This window comes from Myxocyprinus asiaticus, chromosome 44 (assembly GCF_019703515.2).
Source record: "Myxocyprinus asiaticus isolate MX2 ecotype Aquarium Trade chromosome 44, UBuf_Myxa_2, whole genome shotgun sequence".
Taxonomy (NCBI): domain Eukaryota; kingdom Metazoa; phylum Chordata; class Actinopteri; order Cypriniformes; family Catostomidae; genus Myxocyprinus; species Myxocyprinus asiaticus.
The window spans coordinates 985,850-1,003,900 of record NC_059387.1 but is presented as its reverse complement, the minus strand read 5'-3'; the positions used below and the strand labels follow the sequence as shown (position 1 = coordinate 1,003,900).

General features: G+C 40.7%; 1 protein-coding gene and 1 pseudogene across 5 annotated transcripts; one reads left to right on the top strand and one right to left on the bottom strand.

Moving 5' to 3' along the window:
- The first annotated feature begins 478 nt into the window (after positions 1-478).
- Positions 479-2,910, top strand: LOC127434107 (transmembrane protein 14C-like). 5 transcript variants are annotated; one of them, XM_051686593.1, is made up of 5 exons: positions 479-573; positions 919-1,003; positions 1,706-1,807; positions 1,949-2,036; positions 2,693-2,910. In XM_051686593.1, the coding sequence occupies exons 2-5, from the start codon at positions 919-921 to the stop codon at positions 2,748-2,750; spliced, it is 333 nt and encodes a 110-aa protein (XP_051542553.1). In that variant the 5' UTR covers positions 479-573; the 3' UTR covers positions 2,751-2,910. The 5 variants fall into 5 exon arrangements, with proteins under 5 accessions (XP_051542553.1, XP_051542556.1, XP_051542558.1 ...); XM_051686596.1 differs by having other exon boundaries at positions 501-569; XM_051686598.1 differs by having other exon boundaries at positions 533-588.
- A 109-nt stretch (positions 2,911-3,019) lies between these two features.
- LOC127434203 (serine/threonine-protein kinase MAK-like) overlaps positions 3,020-18,051 on the bottom strand; it is a 65,202-nt pseudogene continuing 50,170 nt past the window's right edge.

The window sequence follows — 18,051 nt, the reverse complement described above, 5'->3', positions numbered from 1 at the left end:
AAAGGCCCCTATTAAACACACTGTTTTTCTTAAGTGGGGGGAATAGATTTGATGTGAAAAATGTTCAAAGTGGGCTCACATTGACTCATCCAATCATAGTAGAGATTAGTTTGTTTATAGAATACTTGAGATGTATAAAATGTCATATGTGTTTGAAATTAACAGGAAATGGTTCACCCTTCTCTGAAGTAGTTATTTTGAGTAAGAATCATCTTAATATGTTACTAAAAAAAAAAAAGCATCTTGCTGTCTCAAAATTAGCTGCATTAGTTGTCGGATTGTACTTGCTTGTTTTGTTTATTGGGAAAATTACCTAATAATTTTCAGGGCTGATGATGAGGATGATTATTTCATTCAAAATTAAGGTTTTACAACGGCAGACAAAATGTGCTCCATATAAACTTCACTTCCCATAAGTCAACTTGAGACACTTTGTCACGCCAAGTACGTTGTGCGTGTGTTTTCATTGGTGTTTTAGCTTCAAACATTGTGACATCATGAGGAACTAAACGCAGCATGAGCAGGCGCATCAGCAAGGATATCAGACTATAAACACAAACTCTCAGGCAGCGAGTATGAACGTAAAATGTACTAGTAAATGTAGAGTAGACTCAAAGCTTACGAGGAACAGCATGTATTGTGTTGAATATACATTGTTTCAGCCTCTTACAAGTGTAGATAGTACAGCATGCTACCAACCAGATCTGAGATCAACTGCAGTCTCTCTCTCTCTCTCTCTCTCTCTCTCTCTCATTCAAACCGTCACTGCTTAGTTATCAGGGTTTGAGGTAGTGTGTGAATATTCTGCAAATTAATACAACAGCAGTTGCCATTTTAAACAGGTTTGCGTTTGTAAACAGGTCTCATATTGTCCGTAAACTGTCAGTGTATGTTTATAATGTTTGTGTATGTGTTTAGATGTTGATGATGGCAGTGGACTGGGCTGGTTATGGATATGCAGCTCTGGTAGCATCTGGAGGAGTTATAGGATATGTCAAAGCAGGTAATGAGAAAACCAAAGTAAACATAAAACTTACAATATTATGAGTAAATTATTTTAATTAATCAGCCATGATTAATTTAATCCATGAATGAAAGTGTCCAATAACAGCATGAGTACTGAGATAAAGCCAGTATTATTTGGCTGGTCATGTGATCTCAACATGGCAACCCCATGAGGGGACCCTTTCCTTTTAAAATAAAATAGCTTTTATAAGGTTTTTATATATGTTGCTTATTTATTTAAGAAATAATAATAAAAAATTATTCTGCACTACTCATGCCAACATCAAAGTTTTAATGAGACTTTAATGATTTTTTTCTTCTTCCTTAAATACTGTTTCTGGACGGTTACACCACATTTCATTTTATACTTCAACACCCATAACAACGACATATTAAAGTAATTGTTTTGTGTGAATTACATTTAAATGTATTTTTGAATAACTTACCAGATCCGGACTGGAAAAAAAAGCATCATGTCACTGACCCATTTCCGGACTCAACATTGTATCATGTGCAATTAAATGCTTAAAATAAATAAATAAATAAATTCTTTCCTTAAAATACTTTATACTTTTTATGAAATATTTCATTAAATAACACCATTAATATTTCATAGTTCATTACCATTAGACTCTTTTCATTGTTTTGTCCTCGTCAAAAATACAAGTTTAATATGTTTAATATGTATTTTATCCTGCAGGCAGTGTCCCGTCCCTGGCTGCAGGGCTGCTGTTTGGGAGTTTGGCTGGTTTTGGAGCCTACCAGACATCACAAGATCCTAAAAACATTTGGGTGTCTTTAGGTTGGTGGTTTTCTACATGTTGTGCATTTGTTTTAGCAGTCAGAAATTAAAATAGAGGCAGTTTTAATGTGTTTGTTTTATAAAATGAAGCAATAGTCAATACAATTAAATTTTTAAGTGTCATCAATTGTTTATTCTCAGCCACATCAGGGACTCTTGCGGCTATCATGGGAAAGAGATTCTATAACTCAAAGAAGATCATGCCGGCTGGTCTCATTGCTGGAGTGAGGTAACTAATCACACTCTAATACATAACTTATGTGTCACACAAATGTACAGGAATAGTTAATCCAAAAAAAAAAAAATTCATTATTTACTCGCCCACGTCGTTCCAAAACGTATGACTCTCTTTCTTCTGTAGAACACAAAATGTGAAACTTTGTATATGAAACAGTGGCTCCGACACTCTTCATTAAAAGTTGATGGTGATTTATTTCAGTCAAGCTAAAAAAAAAAAAAAAAAACTCATGAGACTCGTGTGCTGCATTCCAAGTGTTCTGAGCTTCGTTTTCAAATATGCAGAATGGAGAATGAGATTTGTGAGCTCTGGCAGAGAGGAAAATTATCTGTGAATAAGCTTAAATTATGGTCTGTTACTTCACAAAGGTCCCTCGTATGACTTCAGAAGACTTGGAATATAGACCACCTGTCATATGGACTACTTTTATGGTACTTTCATGGTGTTTTTGTCCCATTTGGAGCTTCATTTAAACTGTCACTATAAACTACCGTTATATGGGGAAAAAGCTACATGAAGATTCTGCAAAAGTTCTTCTGTGGTGTTCTCTGAAATAAATAAATAAAAATAATATATGGGTTTGGAACAACTTGAGTGAGCAAATAATGACATGATATTAATTTTTGGGTGAACATGTTTCTTTGCAGTCTCCTGATGCTGGCAAAACTTGGAGTCAGAATGCTACAGAAACCTCAGCAATCATGATACACAAACCTGTGCAAATCATTTGCTTTCCTTCAAACATGTATAATTTTCTAGACATTGACGGATCATGAGTATTTTGTATAAAATGTACAATAAAAACATATTTCTGAATGATAATAAGTCTTCACCCATTTCATGCTTATAAAATACTTACAAAATATATTTGTTGATTTGAGCTTGGTTTTACCAAATTACTGTTGCTATCTACATTATATGTTCATGTGAAACTGTAGTTCTCCTTTCTACTGACAGAAAAAAGGCTTTTGACATTAATGATACAAGGAAATAAAAATAACATGACCTTGCAGCGTGAATCACAGGTACACATACAAAAGAAAAAAGGAATATACATTTGTAAACTGCATACTATAAAAAAAACAATGTCAAAAGAGTTACAAAAAAATCGAGGGAATACGTGGGATATATCTCTACGTGTTCCACTGTAAAAAGGACACGCTTTTAGAAATACATGCACTGGATGCATAAACTGTCTGAACAAAAACAGATGATAAAATGGATTTTGTCAACAGCTGATGTTTTATCTATATTGAACACATTTAAACAGCCGTTGGCCTGATATTTAAAGGTGGCTTGGATCTGTTGCAGCTGGTCATACACAAAGATATGACGTGAGCCACGGATGTGTTTATACAGATTTCATGAGTGTTGAAACAGGCCTCAGTCCTCATGGCATGTAAACTCGTACGGAAGCTCTAGCTCGCATGACATGCACTAGCGATGACTTCCATATTTTGCAGCCCAATCGACCCGTCCGTGCACAGACTGAACCGGTGGCGCATGAGTGAGGAGATTGGCAGAGTTTTTGCCCAGCGCTGAGTAACTGCTTCCATTGAGTTGGGATCTGTCACCTCTCTTTTTCCATCCATCACAATCTAAAAAGAGAAAAACAGCATTTCACACTCTTACAAAATCAACAAACCAAAGTTTATAGCTGCTTTTTGAAGGAACGACAGAAGACATAGGGTGCATCTCAATACCTCCAGAGCTCTCATTGACTGAAACAGTAGAGGAGAGTTTGGATTTTGAAGCTCTAGCTTTGCCAGCTTTAGAATTAGCAGTGGCTGAGAGATCAACTAAGAGCAGATATACATGAAGAACAGTCACAGACACAGAGAAAGAGACTTGTCTCAATTAAGTAAAGAGCCTGCCACATCTTTCCAAAGAGTAATAACAAAAAGTGATACAGAATGCATATGAAATGCAGAAAATGTTGAAAAAGGTGAGTTTTCATAAAGATTTTAGTCATAAGCACAAAGAGTCAAAGCACAGTTACAGAGCATCTAGAGAACTGTGCTTTGTTTCAAAACAGCGAGCTGCCTACATAAACAGTGTTCTACGACTCCAGATGCGAAAGGTCTTCCAAAATATATATATATATATATATTACCCAATATTTGTGTGTGCTGTATATTTTTATGCTTATTAGAGTATCAGTGTTGTTAGCTTAGCAACATGCTAAAATCAAACTCTATTGGAATCAATTATGATTCGAGTCTCTTGTGCGCTTCCTGTGAAGAGTTGCTGGCTATGTAGAGCAGACCTAATCAGTCACATATGATGTTCTATGATGTTAGCATGCTGCCTTAGAAGGTCGCTGCCTATGTGGACAGCAGACAGCAAGACAGCTCACTAGATTTTCGAACAGAGCCAAATTCTTAAATGTTCATTGGTAAAATTGAACTCTTACGTGCATGCTGATTAACAAGAGGGGCAAGCTGAATTCTTTGTCCAACAGATCCCACCTCCTTCTTTTGGAATGATGGGATGTATTCTCCAGACAGATTGTATGTGGTGGTTACAAAGTTTCTTGTGAGCAGAGGTCACAATTTAGAATAAAGACAAGTAACATAACAAGCAAATAAGCAGGACAAAATGATTATTCTGTCTTTTATCAGTATTAATTCATCCTCAATGATTGGACCTCTTTCTCTCGCAGTGTCTTCCAGACATTTTCACACTAGACCAAAACCCATATGTAAAATTCAGGCTCAAAATTTGTATTGGATGAGCTACATTCAAGCCATTGTGCAATGACTATAAACACACACTGGAGACAGCACATTCTATTAATCCGCCAAGTTGTTTGGCAACCGTAAACAACCTGTTTTTAGACTAATTAACTATATTACTTGGTGAAAGAACATGTATTGAAGGTGTATTTTATTATATTTATAAAGGCAATAAGCCAGGAGAGACTGTGCATTACAGTGATTTAAAACCCCCTTCCCTGTGGTAAAAATCACATTAGTATGGCAAACAGAACAACACTGCTGGGATGTCAATGGTGTGTGTACCTTTAACCTGTTCACTTTTCACTAGAGTCCTTTCTTTAGGTTTATCTGTGGCTTTACTGCTGAGTCCATGAAAACAAGTGCAAGCATTAGCATGCAGGGAGAATTGATGGTATTACACAGAAATGAAAAGAAGATTAGACATGAAATGATCAAGTAGTGAGATCAGGATGAAAAGGTGCGACAATTGAGGGTATTTCACTGGAATGGGGAAATATGAATGGTCAGGAACATGAGCGACACTTGATCATAAGTTAGCCAAATATGAAAGACTAACACTAGCTAATCCTACCCTAATCTAGTTCATAGTGGACTTTTATACAGTCATACTACAAAAATAATCTAAGGTTTATTTTCAACAGTGGCTCATTCAAAGGGCTAGTTCACCAAAAATAAAAATGTTATCATCATTTTCTCACCCTCATGTCATTCCAAACCTGTATGACTTTCTTCCATGGATGTTAATGCTGCTCCAATCCTTACCATACAAAAGTGAATGAGTATGTATGCTGTCAAGCTTTAAAAATTACCATAAATATGTGAATAACGACTTCAATTTCAGTCTGTCCCAAACGCAAAGCTATCATATTGCTTCAGAAGACTTGGAATTTAACACAAAAATCATATGGACGCCTTTAATGATAGTTTTATGGTGCTTGTCATTTTGCCATTAAACAGTACCATTCACTTTCTTTGTATGGTGAAGAGCAGCTTGAAAAATCAAGCAGGTTTAGAACTACATGGATAAGAAATGACAACATTAATTTCTGAGTGAACTATTCCATTAAGTGAATGAACCACTGTGCTGGAGCCTCTATTTGAATGACATTTTTCATTAATCAATCAATCAATCAATCAATCAATCAATCAATCAGTCTCTGTCTGTCTGTCTGTCTATCTGTCTGTCTATCTATCTATCTATCTATCTATCTACACTATATGGCCAAAAGTTTGTGGACACCATATGTGCTTGATGAACATTTGATTTCAGAACCTTAGGCATCAATTTCCCCCTTTGCTGTAATAACAGCTTCCACTCTTTTGGGAAGGCTTTCCACTATACTGTATGTAGTAACATGGCTGCAGGGATTTGCTCTCATTCAGACACAAGGCTATCAGTGAGGTCAGGAACTAATGCTGGTCGATGGGGCCTGACTTACAGTTGCTGTTCCAGTTCACCCCAAAAGTGATCAGTGGGGTTCAGGTCTGGGTTTTGTGCAGGCCAGTCAATTTCTTTGTTCTTTGTTCACAGGGGCATTGTCATGCTGGAACAGAAAAGGGTTATCCCCAAACAGTTGCCACAAATTTGGAAGCACACAAAGCCCAAGCCATTACATAAAGAAACATTAAGATTTTTCTTTACTGGATTTAATGGAGTAACCAAATTCGTTAATTAGAAGGGGTGTCCACAAACGTTTAGCCATATAGTGTATCTATCTCCTCTTGCCACCTACTGGGCATACCGGTCACTGTACAGTAGTGTAATCAATATTAGCTGTACCAATTCAGACAGGAGAGATTTTCTAGCGGGTACGGAGACACAGCTTTCAAGCCGCTTGTCTTTTCACAAAAATAGATACTACTTTATGTTCTTTTGGAATTTTAAAACTGAGTTTTGGATTTACGATGATCTTCTGTGTCTTGACTGATCAATAAAATGGATTTTCGCACAGATAATCTGGTTAACCAAGTGAAACCTGTCCTATACGTCTCTGGGAACTGGTGATTCATCAAGGAATTTGATGTTTTAAAGGGATAGTACACCCAAAAATGAAAATTCTCTCATTATTTACTCAAGTGAATGGCGATTTCTCATTTAAAGGTCCAAAAATCACAGACAGTCAGCATAAACTTCATCCATTCAAAACCAGCTCTTAAATTAATGTCTTTTAAAAGGACACATTCACTTTTGGTGCGAAAAAGATATTTAAGTATTTTTTTAAACTCTAAATCATGCTTCCAATGAGCAGCGGTACACACGTTTGACATAATCGCATTGGCATTTGAAACACGAGAACTGAGGCACGTGATTCATAGCTGGAAGAGCAGCAATGTTTACAAGTGAAAAGGAGGAACGCTGTACAGTAGCTTTGTTGGTTTTGGTTTATATCTGTATTTATCTGTTTCTTTACTCACAATTGTGCATTTGTGTGCTCATCCTGGATGTCTCAAACGAGTAGAGAGCGTGAAATTACATCTGTATCCATGATAACACAAATACACAAGAGACCACTTGGACTCCACCCTCTTGTGAAGCGTTGAATTATAGTTAAAAGTACTTATATATTTCACACCAAAAGTGATCGTGTCACTTTAGAAGACATTAATTTAACCGCTGGAGTTGTATGGATGACGTTTATGTTGGCTGTCTGTGATTTCTGGAGCTTCAAAAGAGAAATCGCCATTCACTTGCATTTTAAAGACCTACTGAGCTAAGATATTTTTCTATTTTTCTTCAAATGTGTTCTGGTGAAGAAAGAAAGTCATTCACACCTGGGATATCATGAGGGTGAGTAAATAATGAGATAATTTTCATTTTTGGGTGAACTATCCCTTTAAGAAAGGATAAAAATGTACTAATATGTCAGAATGAGGAAAATTGCATTTGCTATAGAAGGAACATCAGTGTTAAATGAGGTATGAGCTCACCTGGGCTAATTCTGGACACTGGAGCTCCTCCAATGGGAGCAATTGGTTTGGCTGACGTGTCCCATAAATCTTTATCTGACTCCATGTTGCTCAAAGATGGTGTGTTCTTGCTTATTAACCCTGAGTTTCACAAGATTATCATGTATGACCTCAGATTAGATTGATTTGATCAAGACAATCTAATTCGACTGTATGAAAGAGTGTACACAATATTCACTTCACACATGCTACACAACAAACACAGCTCTGAATGAAATGGACATGAACAAAGCACACACAGAAGTGTTTACACCAGCGTAGTTACATCATGTCTCCAGCAGATTGTCTGCACACGTTTCTCTAAACAACACACAGCTGAAGTGAAACAGAGAGGGCTCTTGCCTGGCAGGTATCTGGACTGGTGCAGGTAATGCTGTCTGGCTGAGGAGGTGCTCTGGTGACTAGAGTCAGACTGTTTCAGTCGGCTGGGGTTTGGTAATTTGGTTATGGTGATAAACATATAAAGGGGTTTCTGGTCCTTGGGCCTACAAAGATTTTTGTAATAAAAAAAAGGAAAGAGTGAAATTTTAATTGGAAAAACTGAAATGAAAAATGCAATAATTCAACAAAAACTCGGTTTCTAAATCTTGTTAACTGCCTACGTAGGCAGCATTTTTAGACATCATAGGCATGCTCCTGACATGAACGCTGTTCCAAACAGTAAACAGTAGGATACCTTATTTTGGCTAAAGTTTGTCACCGATACAGCAATACAGTCACGGAATATTTTCCATTCATCTATGTAGTCGAGAAAAATGTTTACTATAAATATTTTTATTGATTGCTTTCTGTCTACATTTGATTAAAAACGGACTACCTTACCCAATACATGTATGTGCTGTGTACTTTTATGCATATTATTGTGTCGCTTCATTAGTTAGCATTAGTTTAGCAATATGCTAACATCAAACTCTATAAAGCACAATAGCACCTGCCCACTTTTTTAGCTGTCTTGGTTCCAAAAGTATTTTTATTTTTTTTGTTATTAAAATTTTTTATTGATTCCAAGATAGACAAAAATAAATTTAACCACAAAATTATGCAAAATTATGCAAGTGCACAAATATAAAATAACTTCATACCCACATATAAACAGACACACAAATAGAAATACATAAGTACATAAAAAAAGAAAAAGTTCAAAATATAGAAAAATAATAATAATTAAAAAAAATACATAAATAAAAAATTGTCTACATCCACTGCCCCACACAAGGACCTCTCCAAATGAGACAAATAACTGGCCCATTTTCTGCCATAAATCGACAGGTTTCAACAGCCGTCTGGAAGTCATCTCCTCGAAAGCTGCCACTTTACCCAACTCGGTGCACCACTCACAAAATGAGGGTGCATCAGTTGACTTCCATCCCCTAAGGATTAGCTGTCTGCCAATCATCACACTGGTTAGGACCCAGCTTTTCATATATTTATCTCCTATATTCAGAACCCCTCCATCACCCAAAATACAAAGTCTGGGGCAAAATGAAAGCTGAGTGTCCAGTACGTCACACACAAAACGCTGGATCCTCAACCAAAATTCCTGAATCTTAATACAACCCACAAAAACATGGGTTGTGTCCGGTCTTCTGACTGGCATCACCAGCAGGTGGGTGAGTCTTTAAGACCAAGCCTATACAATCTAGAGGGGGTCCAGTAGAACCGATGCAAAATATTAAATTGCATCAGACGGATCCTTGCATCTCTAGATGCAGACCTGATGCTTTTTAGGATCCTAGCCCACTCTCCCTCCTCCAATACCAAGTTTAAATCTTTCTCCCATAATCTCTTGAGAGAAGTTAAAGCTCCATCCCCCAGACTCTGAATTAACAGGGAGTAATACACAGAAGCTTCATGACCTTTCCCATAAGCAGTAATCACCATTTCCAGAGTATCTGCCGCTTTAGCGGGGTGTACACCACTCCCAAAAACAGTACAGAGCAGGTGGCGCAGCTGTAAAAACCTAAAGAACTGGGATCTAGGAATCTTAAAATGTTGAACCAAATTATCAAAAGATCTCAGTACTCCACTCTCATATAGGTCACCGAATGTAGTAACCCCCCTCCCAATCCACTCTGACCAACAGAAAGGGGACTTATTATTATGTAATTTAGGGTTCAGCCATATGCTTGAGGCTGCATTTAAATAAATGTCCGAATTAAACGCTCTGGACACTTTAGTCCAAACCATGTGCACATGTGAAATAACGGGGTGTGACTTAACTTCTCCGGTTAGTTTGATTGAAAGGCTTTGCAATGGCGAAATAGGGGCCCTCTCAGGTGGAAGTGACCAATGAGCCAAATGATTAAGACCGACGCATAATAATAAAACAAAATCTTGGGTAGGCCTAGCCCACCCTTGCCAATCTGCCTATGTAACTTATTGAAATGTAACCTGGGATGCTTTCCATTCCAAATAAAGGACTTCGCTATGCTATCAAATTGTTTGAAATAAGAGAGGGGGACATCTACAGGGAAAGACTGTACCAGGTAGTTGAATTTTGGAATACAATTCATTTTAATAATATTAACCTTCCCAATCATAGATAAATGTAATGAAGCCCACCTGCACACATCACTCGAAACCTTTTAATTAAAGGGTCAAAATTAACTCTAACTAAATCACATAAATTTGCTGGGAATAAAATGCCCAAATACTTAATGCCCTGTTTGGGCCAATGAAAGGTGCCCAGTTGAAAAGCCATTCCTGGGCAGTACGCTGTCAGTGCCAAAGCTTCGGATTTAGACCAATTAACTCTGTATCCCGAAAATTTAGAAAAGGAATGGATAATTCTGTGGAGGCAAGGCATAGATCTAGTAGGGTCGGAGACGAATAATAAAATATCATCTGTGTAAAGCAGAAGCTTATGTGCCACACCTCCTGCCATCATCCCTGGAAAATCATCCTCCTTTCTTATCGCGGCTGCTAATGGTTCCAGGGCAAGACAGAACAATAATGGTGAAAGAGGGCAACCCTGCCGAGTACCCCTATTCAGAGTAAAATAATCTGAAATTAATCCATTTGTTTGTACTGCTGCTACAGGGTGTCTATAAAGTAACTTAATCCATCAAATAAAAGTATTCCCAAACCCATATATTTCCAAAATCTTAAAAAGATAATCCCATTCTACCATATCAAAAGCCTTTTCGGCGTCAAGTGAGATGGCAGCAACTGGAGTCTGATCATTCACCACTGACCACATGGTATTGATGAAACGCCTAATGTTATCAGAAGAGCTGCGGCCCCGAATAAACCCCACCTGATCTATATGTATAAGAGATGTCATAACTTTACTTAATCGGTTAGCCAAAATTTTTGACAAAATTTTTACATCTAGCTGGATCAGGGAAATTGGACGGTAACTTTTAAACTCACTTGGATCTTTGTCCTTTTTAAGAATCAGACTGATCCGGGCTTGTGTCATGGCTGGGGGAAGCTTTCCATTCTTTAATGATTCCGTATAAACTTCTAACAAAAGTGGAGCCAATTCTGTAAAATAAGATCTAAAAAATTTCAGCTGCAAAACCATCTGGCCCTGGAGCCTTGCCCTAGGTAAGGTCTTAATTACCTCGTCAATCTCCTCCAAGGTTATTTCAGAATCAAGAGAATGTTTTTGCTCAGTCGACAATTTAGGGAGTTCTAATGGTTCCACAAAGTTCCTAATATCTTCATCAGTAGACGAAGACGTGGAACTATAGAGATTAAGATAGAATTCTTTAAAAGCATTATTAATATCAGTGGCCAAGGTAAATATTTCACCACCAGCAGATTTCACTGGGGGAATGGTAGAAAAAGACTCTCTCTGTTTTATATATCTAGCCAAAAGTTTTCCTGCTTTGTCCCCCAACTCAAAATATGACTATTCCCTATCTGTCACTCACTCGACGTTGTGTCGATGTAGTGACACTAGGGGTCACTCTTGGGAGCCCGAGACACCTCTAGTCTTTAATAAAAGGCCAATGAAAATTGGCGAGTGGTATTTGCATGCCACTGCCCCGGACATACGGGTATAAAAGGAGCTGGTATGCAACCAATCATTCAGATTTTCTATTCGGAGCCAAACGGTCATGCTTATTAAGCTGAATACTACTGTTCATTCACCTCTGTTGGATCTGACAGCGCATTTCAGTGGCTTCTCCCTCCTCTGCACTAGTGCACTGCAGAGAATGCCCCTGGGCGCTTCGGCAGAAAAACAAGAGAATATATTTTCTGAAAGAGCTTTTCCTCCTCTAAAAGAGTATATATTTCTCTAAAAGAGCGGCACACACGGAACGTCTTTTTAAAGACGCGTCTTTTTAAAGATGCCTTTCCGATTGTGTGTCATTCCTGGTTGCGGTCGTTATCTCTCAACTTCGGATAGTCATGATCGCTGTCTTTATTGTCTGGGCACGACCCACACGGAGGCAGCGTTTGTGGATGGTTCATGTTCTCACTACGAGAACATGACCATGGCAACGTTGCGGTCATGGCTTGCTTTCGTAAGAAAGCAAGCCATCCCAGTGGCTCCCCGCCTCGGTCCTTCTACCTACGGGTATGAGGCCAGCGCGGCTAGCACTGGGGGCGATTTGGGGACCCCAATGGGATCGTCTCCGCTGGGTATCCCCCCGCGGATCTCCCATTCCCCAGCACGCTCGTCTGCCCCAATCGGGCTTCCGGATGAGTTCGCCGGCTTGTCTCACGGCGAGTCTGGCTTCTTGTTCGGAGCCCACGAAGATGATGAGCTCTCGAGCGCAGCATCGGCAAGCGGGCATGTCCAGTTGGACGCAGAAGCCTCAGCTGGGCTTCCCCCCTCGGGGACGATTGCCCAGTAACAGGCCGATGCCGAAATGACAGACATGCTTTCCCGGGCGGCCACGAGCGTCGGGTTAGAATGGAACCCTCCGCTCTCCCCTGAACCCTCGTGGCTTGATGATTGTTTTCTGGGCTCGCGGCGCCACTCAAAGCAGCCACGCCCCGCTCCAGTGCCATTCTTCCCGGAAGTGCACGAGGAGCTGACGAAGTCATGGGAGGCACCTTTTACTGCCAGGCCCCGATTCCGCTGTTCCGCTCTCACTACCCTCGATGGCAGGGTGGCCAGGGGCTATACGGCAATTCCCCCGGTGGATAAGGCACTCGCGGTGCACCTATGCCCGCAGAGCGCCGCCACCTGGTGCGGACGCCCTAAGCTCCCATCCAAGCCCTGTAGGCTCATGTTGTCCCTGACGGCTAAAGCCTACAGCGCTGCTGGACAAGCCGCCTCTGCCCTGCACGCCATGGCTCTCCTGCAGGTCCACCAATCCAAGGCGCTGAAAGAACTGCACGAGGGTAGTTCCACCCCAGATTTGATGCAGGAACTGCACTTGAAGACCTGATCATCAGGTTCCTAAGAGGCGCCAGGAGGCTGAATCCCTCCAGACCATGCCTTGTTCCCTCATGTGACCTCTCTGTAGTTCTTCAGGGTCTACAGAGAGCCCCCTTTGAGCCTTTGCAGTCAGCCGAGCTTAAGGCACTCTCCTTGAAGGCTGCCCTCCTGTCTGCGCTCACTTCCATCAAGAGGGTCTGTCAGCGAAACGTGCCTGGAGTTCAGTCCGGGTTACACTCAAGTGATCCTGAGACCCCGACTGGGCTATGTGCCCAAGGTTCCCACCACCCCCTTTAAGGACCAGGTGGTGAATCTGCAAGCACTGCCCCAGGAGGAGGCAGACCCAGCCCTGTCGTTGCTGTGTCCGGTGTGCACTTTATGCATCTATTTGGATCGCAGGCAGAGCTTTAGAATCTCTGAGCAGCTCTTTGTCTGCTTTGGTGCACAGCGGAAAGGAAGCACTGTCTCCAAGCAGAGGATCGCCCACTGGCTCATTGACGCCATAGCTATGGCATACCTCGCCCAGGACATGCCGCCCCCGGTAGGGCTACGAGCCCATTCTACCAAGGGTGTAGCGGCTTCCTGGGCCCTGGCCAGAGGTGCCTCTCTAACAGACATTTGCAGAGCAGTGGGCTGGGCAACACCCAACACCTTTGCAAGGTTCTACAACCTCCGGGTGGAACCGGTTTCGTCCCAGGTAGTGGCACGCAACACAAGCGGATAAGCCCGGGATAGCTGGCCGTGTGTATCGCTTGCACATAGCGCCTTCCACCTCCTTTTGAGCTGAAGACGTGCGCCTTTAATTCCCAGTAGTGTTCACAAACTATGTTCCCTGGTTGACTTCCTCCGAGCCCTGTGGCAGTCGAGTTTTCTGAGAGACTCGCTGCCGGCCCAGTACACGTGCTCACTAAGAGTCCTGTTCTGGGGTAGGTGCTCCGCATGTAGTGGTTCCCTGTAAGGCTAACCCCATGCGATATATATCTTCCGCTCGTTTCCCTGTTGGCAAACTGCGTCTTCCTAGGGCAGAGCCCCTCTGCCCCAGTCTCCATGTTTGTAGTAACTCCTCCCCCATTGGGTAGGATCTACCTTGAAGACTCTCTACATGGTCGGAAAGACCATGTGACGTATTCTTCCACTTAAATATCCCCCCCTCTCTTTGGGCGAGGTGTGGTCTCCACGGTGTCTTTCCCTTGGGAGGGACACCCCCCAACTAGACCTGGCGGCCCAGTTGGATAATCCCCCTTCTTTTTCAGGGAGTGGAAAAAGAGAAGGGGAAAAGAGGCCACGACTGGGTTAAGCCTGTCTCTATCTTTTGGGTAGTTGACTTGTCCCCAAAGGGCTCTTCGACACTCATAACTATGTTGGGGGATGTTATGTGTCGACCTGGTGTGCTGGCTATGAGGCACACAGTAGTCTGCCCACCACACACTGCCAGTTCACGTAACACAGTTCAGCCAATTGTGGTGTTTCATATAGGGACCCCTAGTGTCACTACATCGACACAACGTCGAGTGAGTGACAGATAGGGAACGTCATGGTTACTTGTGTAACCTCCGTTCCCTGATGGAGGGTACGAGACATTGTGTCCCTCCTGCCACAACGCTGAACTACCCGCTGAAATGTCCGGACCTTATATCGGCTCCTCAGCATAAAACCTGAATGAGTGGTTGCATACCAGCTCCTTTTATACCCGTATGTCCGGGGGAGTGGCATGCAAATACCACTCGCCAATTTTCATTGGCCTTTTATCAAAGACCTGAGGTGTCTCGGGCTCCCAAGAGTGACCCCTAGTGTCACTACATTGACACAATGTCTCGTTCCCTCCATCAGGGAACGGAGGTTACACAAGTAACCATGATGTTTTGCCCTGAATAACCAAAACTCCACTTTCCGCGACAAAATAGTGTTATATCTGTATTTCAGTCAGGTCAATTCTCTGAGGCCATTAGATGACATTCGTCACTTCAGCTCCGCCTCAGCACTTTTAATATTTCCTTCCAACTCCACGAGTTCTTGTGCTTTGGATATTTTGATGAATGAGGCATACTGTATGATCCGACCCCTAAGAACTGCCTTGAGTGCCTCCCAAGCCACGCCCACAGAGGATACTGAGGACCAGTTGGTCTCCATATAAACATTGATTTCAGCCTTTAACATTTGTTGAAAATCAGGATTTTGCAAAAGGGATACATTAAAGCGCCAACTATATGATTTCTTTTTCTCCAAATATGGCAACACCTTTAAACTCACCAGGGCATGATCTGAGACTAAAATGTTTCCAATTGAGCAATCAACAACAGATGAAATGAGGGATTTAGATATAAAAAAAATAAAAATAAAAAAATATATAAAAATCTATTCTAGAATAAATCTTATGGACTGATGAAAATAATGTATAGTCCTTCCCAGATGGGTTCAAAAGTCTCCAAATATCCGTAAGACCAAGATTTTTACATATCCTGTGAAGCATCAATGTTGCTCTAGGGGACTTACACACTTTTGCTTCACTATGATCAAGGACTGAGTCCATCAATAGATTAAAATCTCCTCGCAATATTATATCATGAGGGGTGTCAGCGGCTTGCAACTTCCCTTCAAGATCTATAAAAAATGCCCTGATCATCAGCGTTAGGTGCGTAAATATTAGCCAAAATCAAACTTTGCCCCTGAATTTCTGCTAAAACAATAATGACTCTTCCTATTTTATCTTTAATCTGTTTGAGAAATTTGAATTGTAGATGTTTATCAATATAATGACTCCCCTGTTCTTACTTGAGCCAGCGCTAAAGAAAACATGTCCACCCCATATCTTCCCAAATTTTTCAGCTTCCCGCGGGGAAAGATGCGTTTCTTGAAGAATATATCATATTTCTTACACTTAAGAAAATAAATAACCTTCCTTCTTTTTATGGGGTGCCCCAACCCATTCACATTCCATGTGGAGAGACAATCCACTCATATTAACGTTTGACATTTTGATATAATTGAAAAAATAAATCGTGTGTCAAAAACAAGATTATACAGACCACATTCCAACATTATTGCAACAATCAAACCCCGAACTTCCCCCCGAACAAAACAAACATAAAAAAGAAAAACGTGTGCATTAATGCGCACGCCAGCGTCAACCGGCGTCAATCCCTCTAAACTCAAAAGGTCCATGTACGCATGTGAGAGTCCCCGCGACAACTTTGCCGTCGGATTATTCAAATCCGGTGCTTCTATACAAATTTTGTAAGGCAACACCACATAACAGAAAATACTTTGTAAAACAGACCCCAGCCAATAGCAGAATAAACACAAAGAACATGCAGATTAATTCACAGAACTGTCTTGAAGGTGTGTTCCTCAACAAAACAAACTCCAGCTGATATGAAGCCGTTCAGTTTCCTTGGACAGATAAACAATTGTTCAGTGAGCCAGCTATTATGAGTGCAGCAGATGATGTAATAATTCTAATGTCCTTAAAAATATTCCACAAAAACAAACTCCAGCCAACAGGAGGCACAAGCACAAAGAACGAACAGATTCATCCACAACTGCCCCGAAAGAGTGTTATTCCACAAAACAAACTCCAGCCGCCAGGTGGAACCAACGCAAAAAAAAAAAAAAAAAAAAAAAAACAGGCACCCCGGTTTCTCAAATGGTCAAGTTTGTATTGAGCGAGTCAAATTCACTCGGAGGCTGCATAAAAAAAATAAACCATGACTTACTCAGTCCATCAACTTTATAAAAGACATCCTTTGAGTAGGCATTAAGATATTTTGCAGTCATTCTTAGTATCCATACACAATCTGGCCGGGAACTTCAGTGTAAAAGCGATCATCCGTCCATGCAAAAGTTTCTTGAAGGAGTCATTCCACAAAACAAACTCCAGCCGCTAGACGGAGCCAGCGCAAAAAGAAACAAAAATGGCGCCCAGCTTCCTCAGACACCAGAGTAAGTACAGCGAGATAAACCACTCAGGTGCTACATGAAAACTCCAAATGGTTTACTCACCCATTGTTTTTATAAAAGACACATTAATACTCTGCGACCATCCTTAGTTTCTATTCTCAGTCTGGCTGGAAACATCAGTGCAAAAGCGATCTTCTGTTGATGTAAGAGTTTCTTACATTCCTTGAATCAATCGCGTTTCTCTCGTCGCATTCGCAAAGTCCGGGAAAAGAAAATATTGTGATTCTTCCAAGAAAGCTTTAAAATGGTCTTACTGCAGAGTGGTTTTCTCCTCCTCAGGGACTTTGCTGAGTTTTTTCGAGAGAGATACCGCAGTATCAGAGCAGTCAGACTCATCCCAGCTGTCAGAGGGTTTCATGCTGGTCTGTCCCCATCTCCTCCATCCATTCTTCAGCCCGATCAAACTGTTCTCCCCTCCCGACCACCTCATTTGAGGAACACAAAGCACCATTCAGAGGGACTGAAAGCAGAAATGTAAATCCCATATTTTAGATAAATTACTTAATGAATTATTCAGTAAATATGTGTTACATGTATATGAGCTGTGGAGAATTGTTAAAAAGGAAAACGAGAGCTGAAACATCTTATACAGTTTATTTTGTTACACAATATAGCACAATTGCTGAAAAAGTAAAGCAGATTATCTGAAAGAATTGGGGCATTATACAGAGTGATTATTTTTTGAGAGAGACCTTTCCAGAACTTCCAATGATGAGTTTTAAGAAAAGTACTACTTTAGTTGACAGATTAGTAAATAGTTACCTACCACCCACTCATGAAAATCATTGGTTAGGGGATAAACCTAAGGGTTGTTTTAAATGTTATCGATGCAATCACTGCGACAATGTAGTAAAATGAAAAACCTTTCTACATGGAAAATCAAATAAGACTTATACTATAAAACAATTAACTGTAAAACTACTAACTAAAACTACTAACTAAAACTTTCTGTATAGGTTGGAGTGTCCACAATGTAATATTTGCTATGTTGGTAGAACAAAAAGGC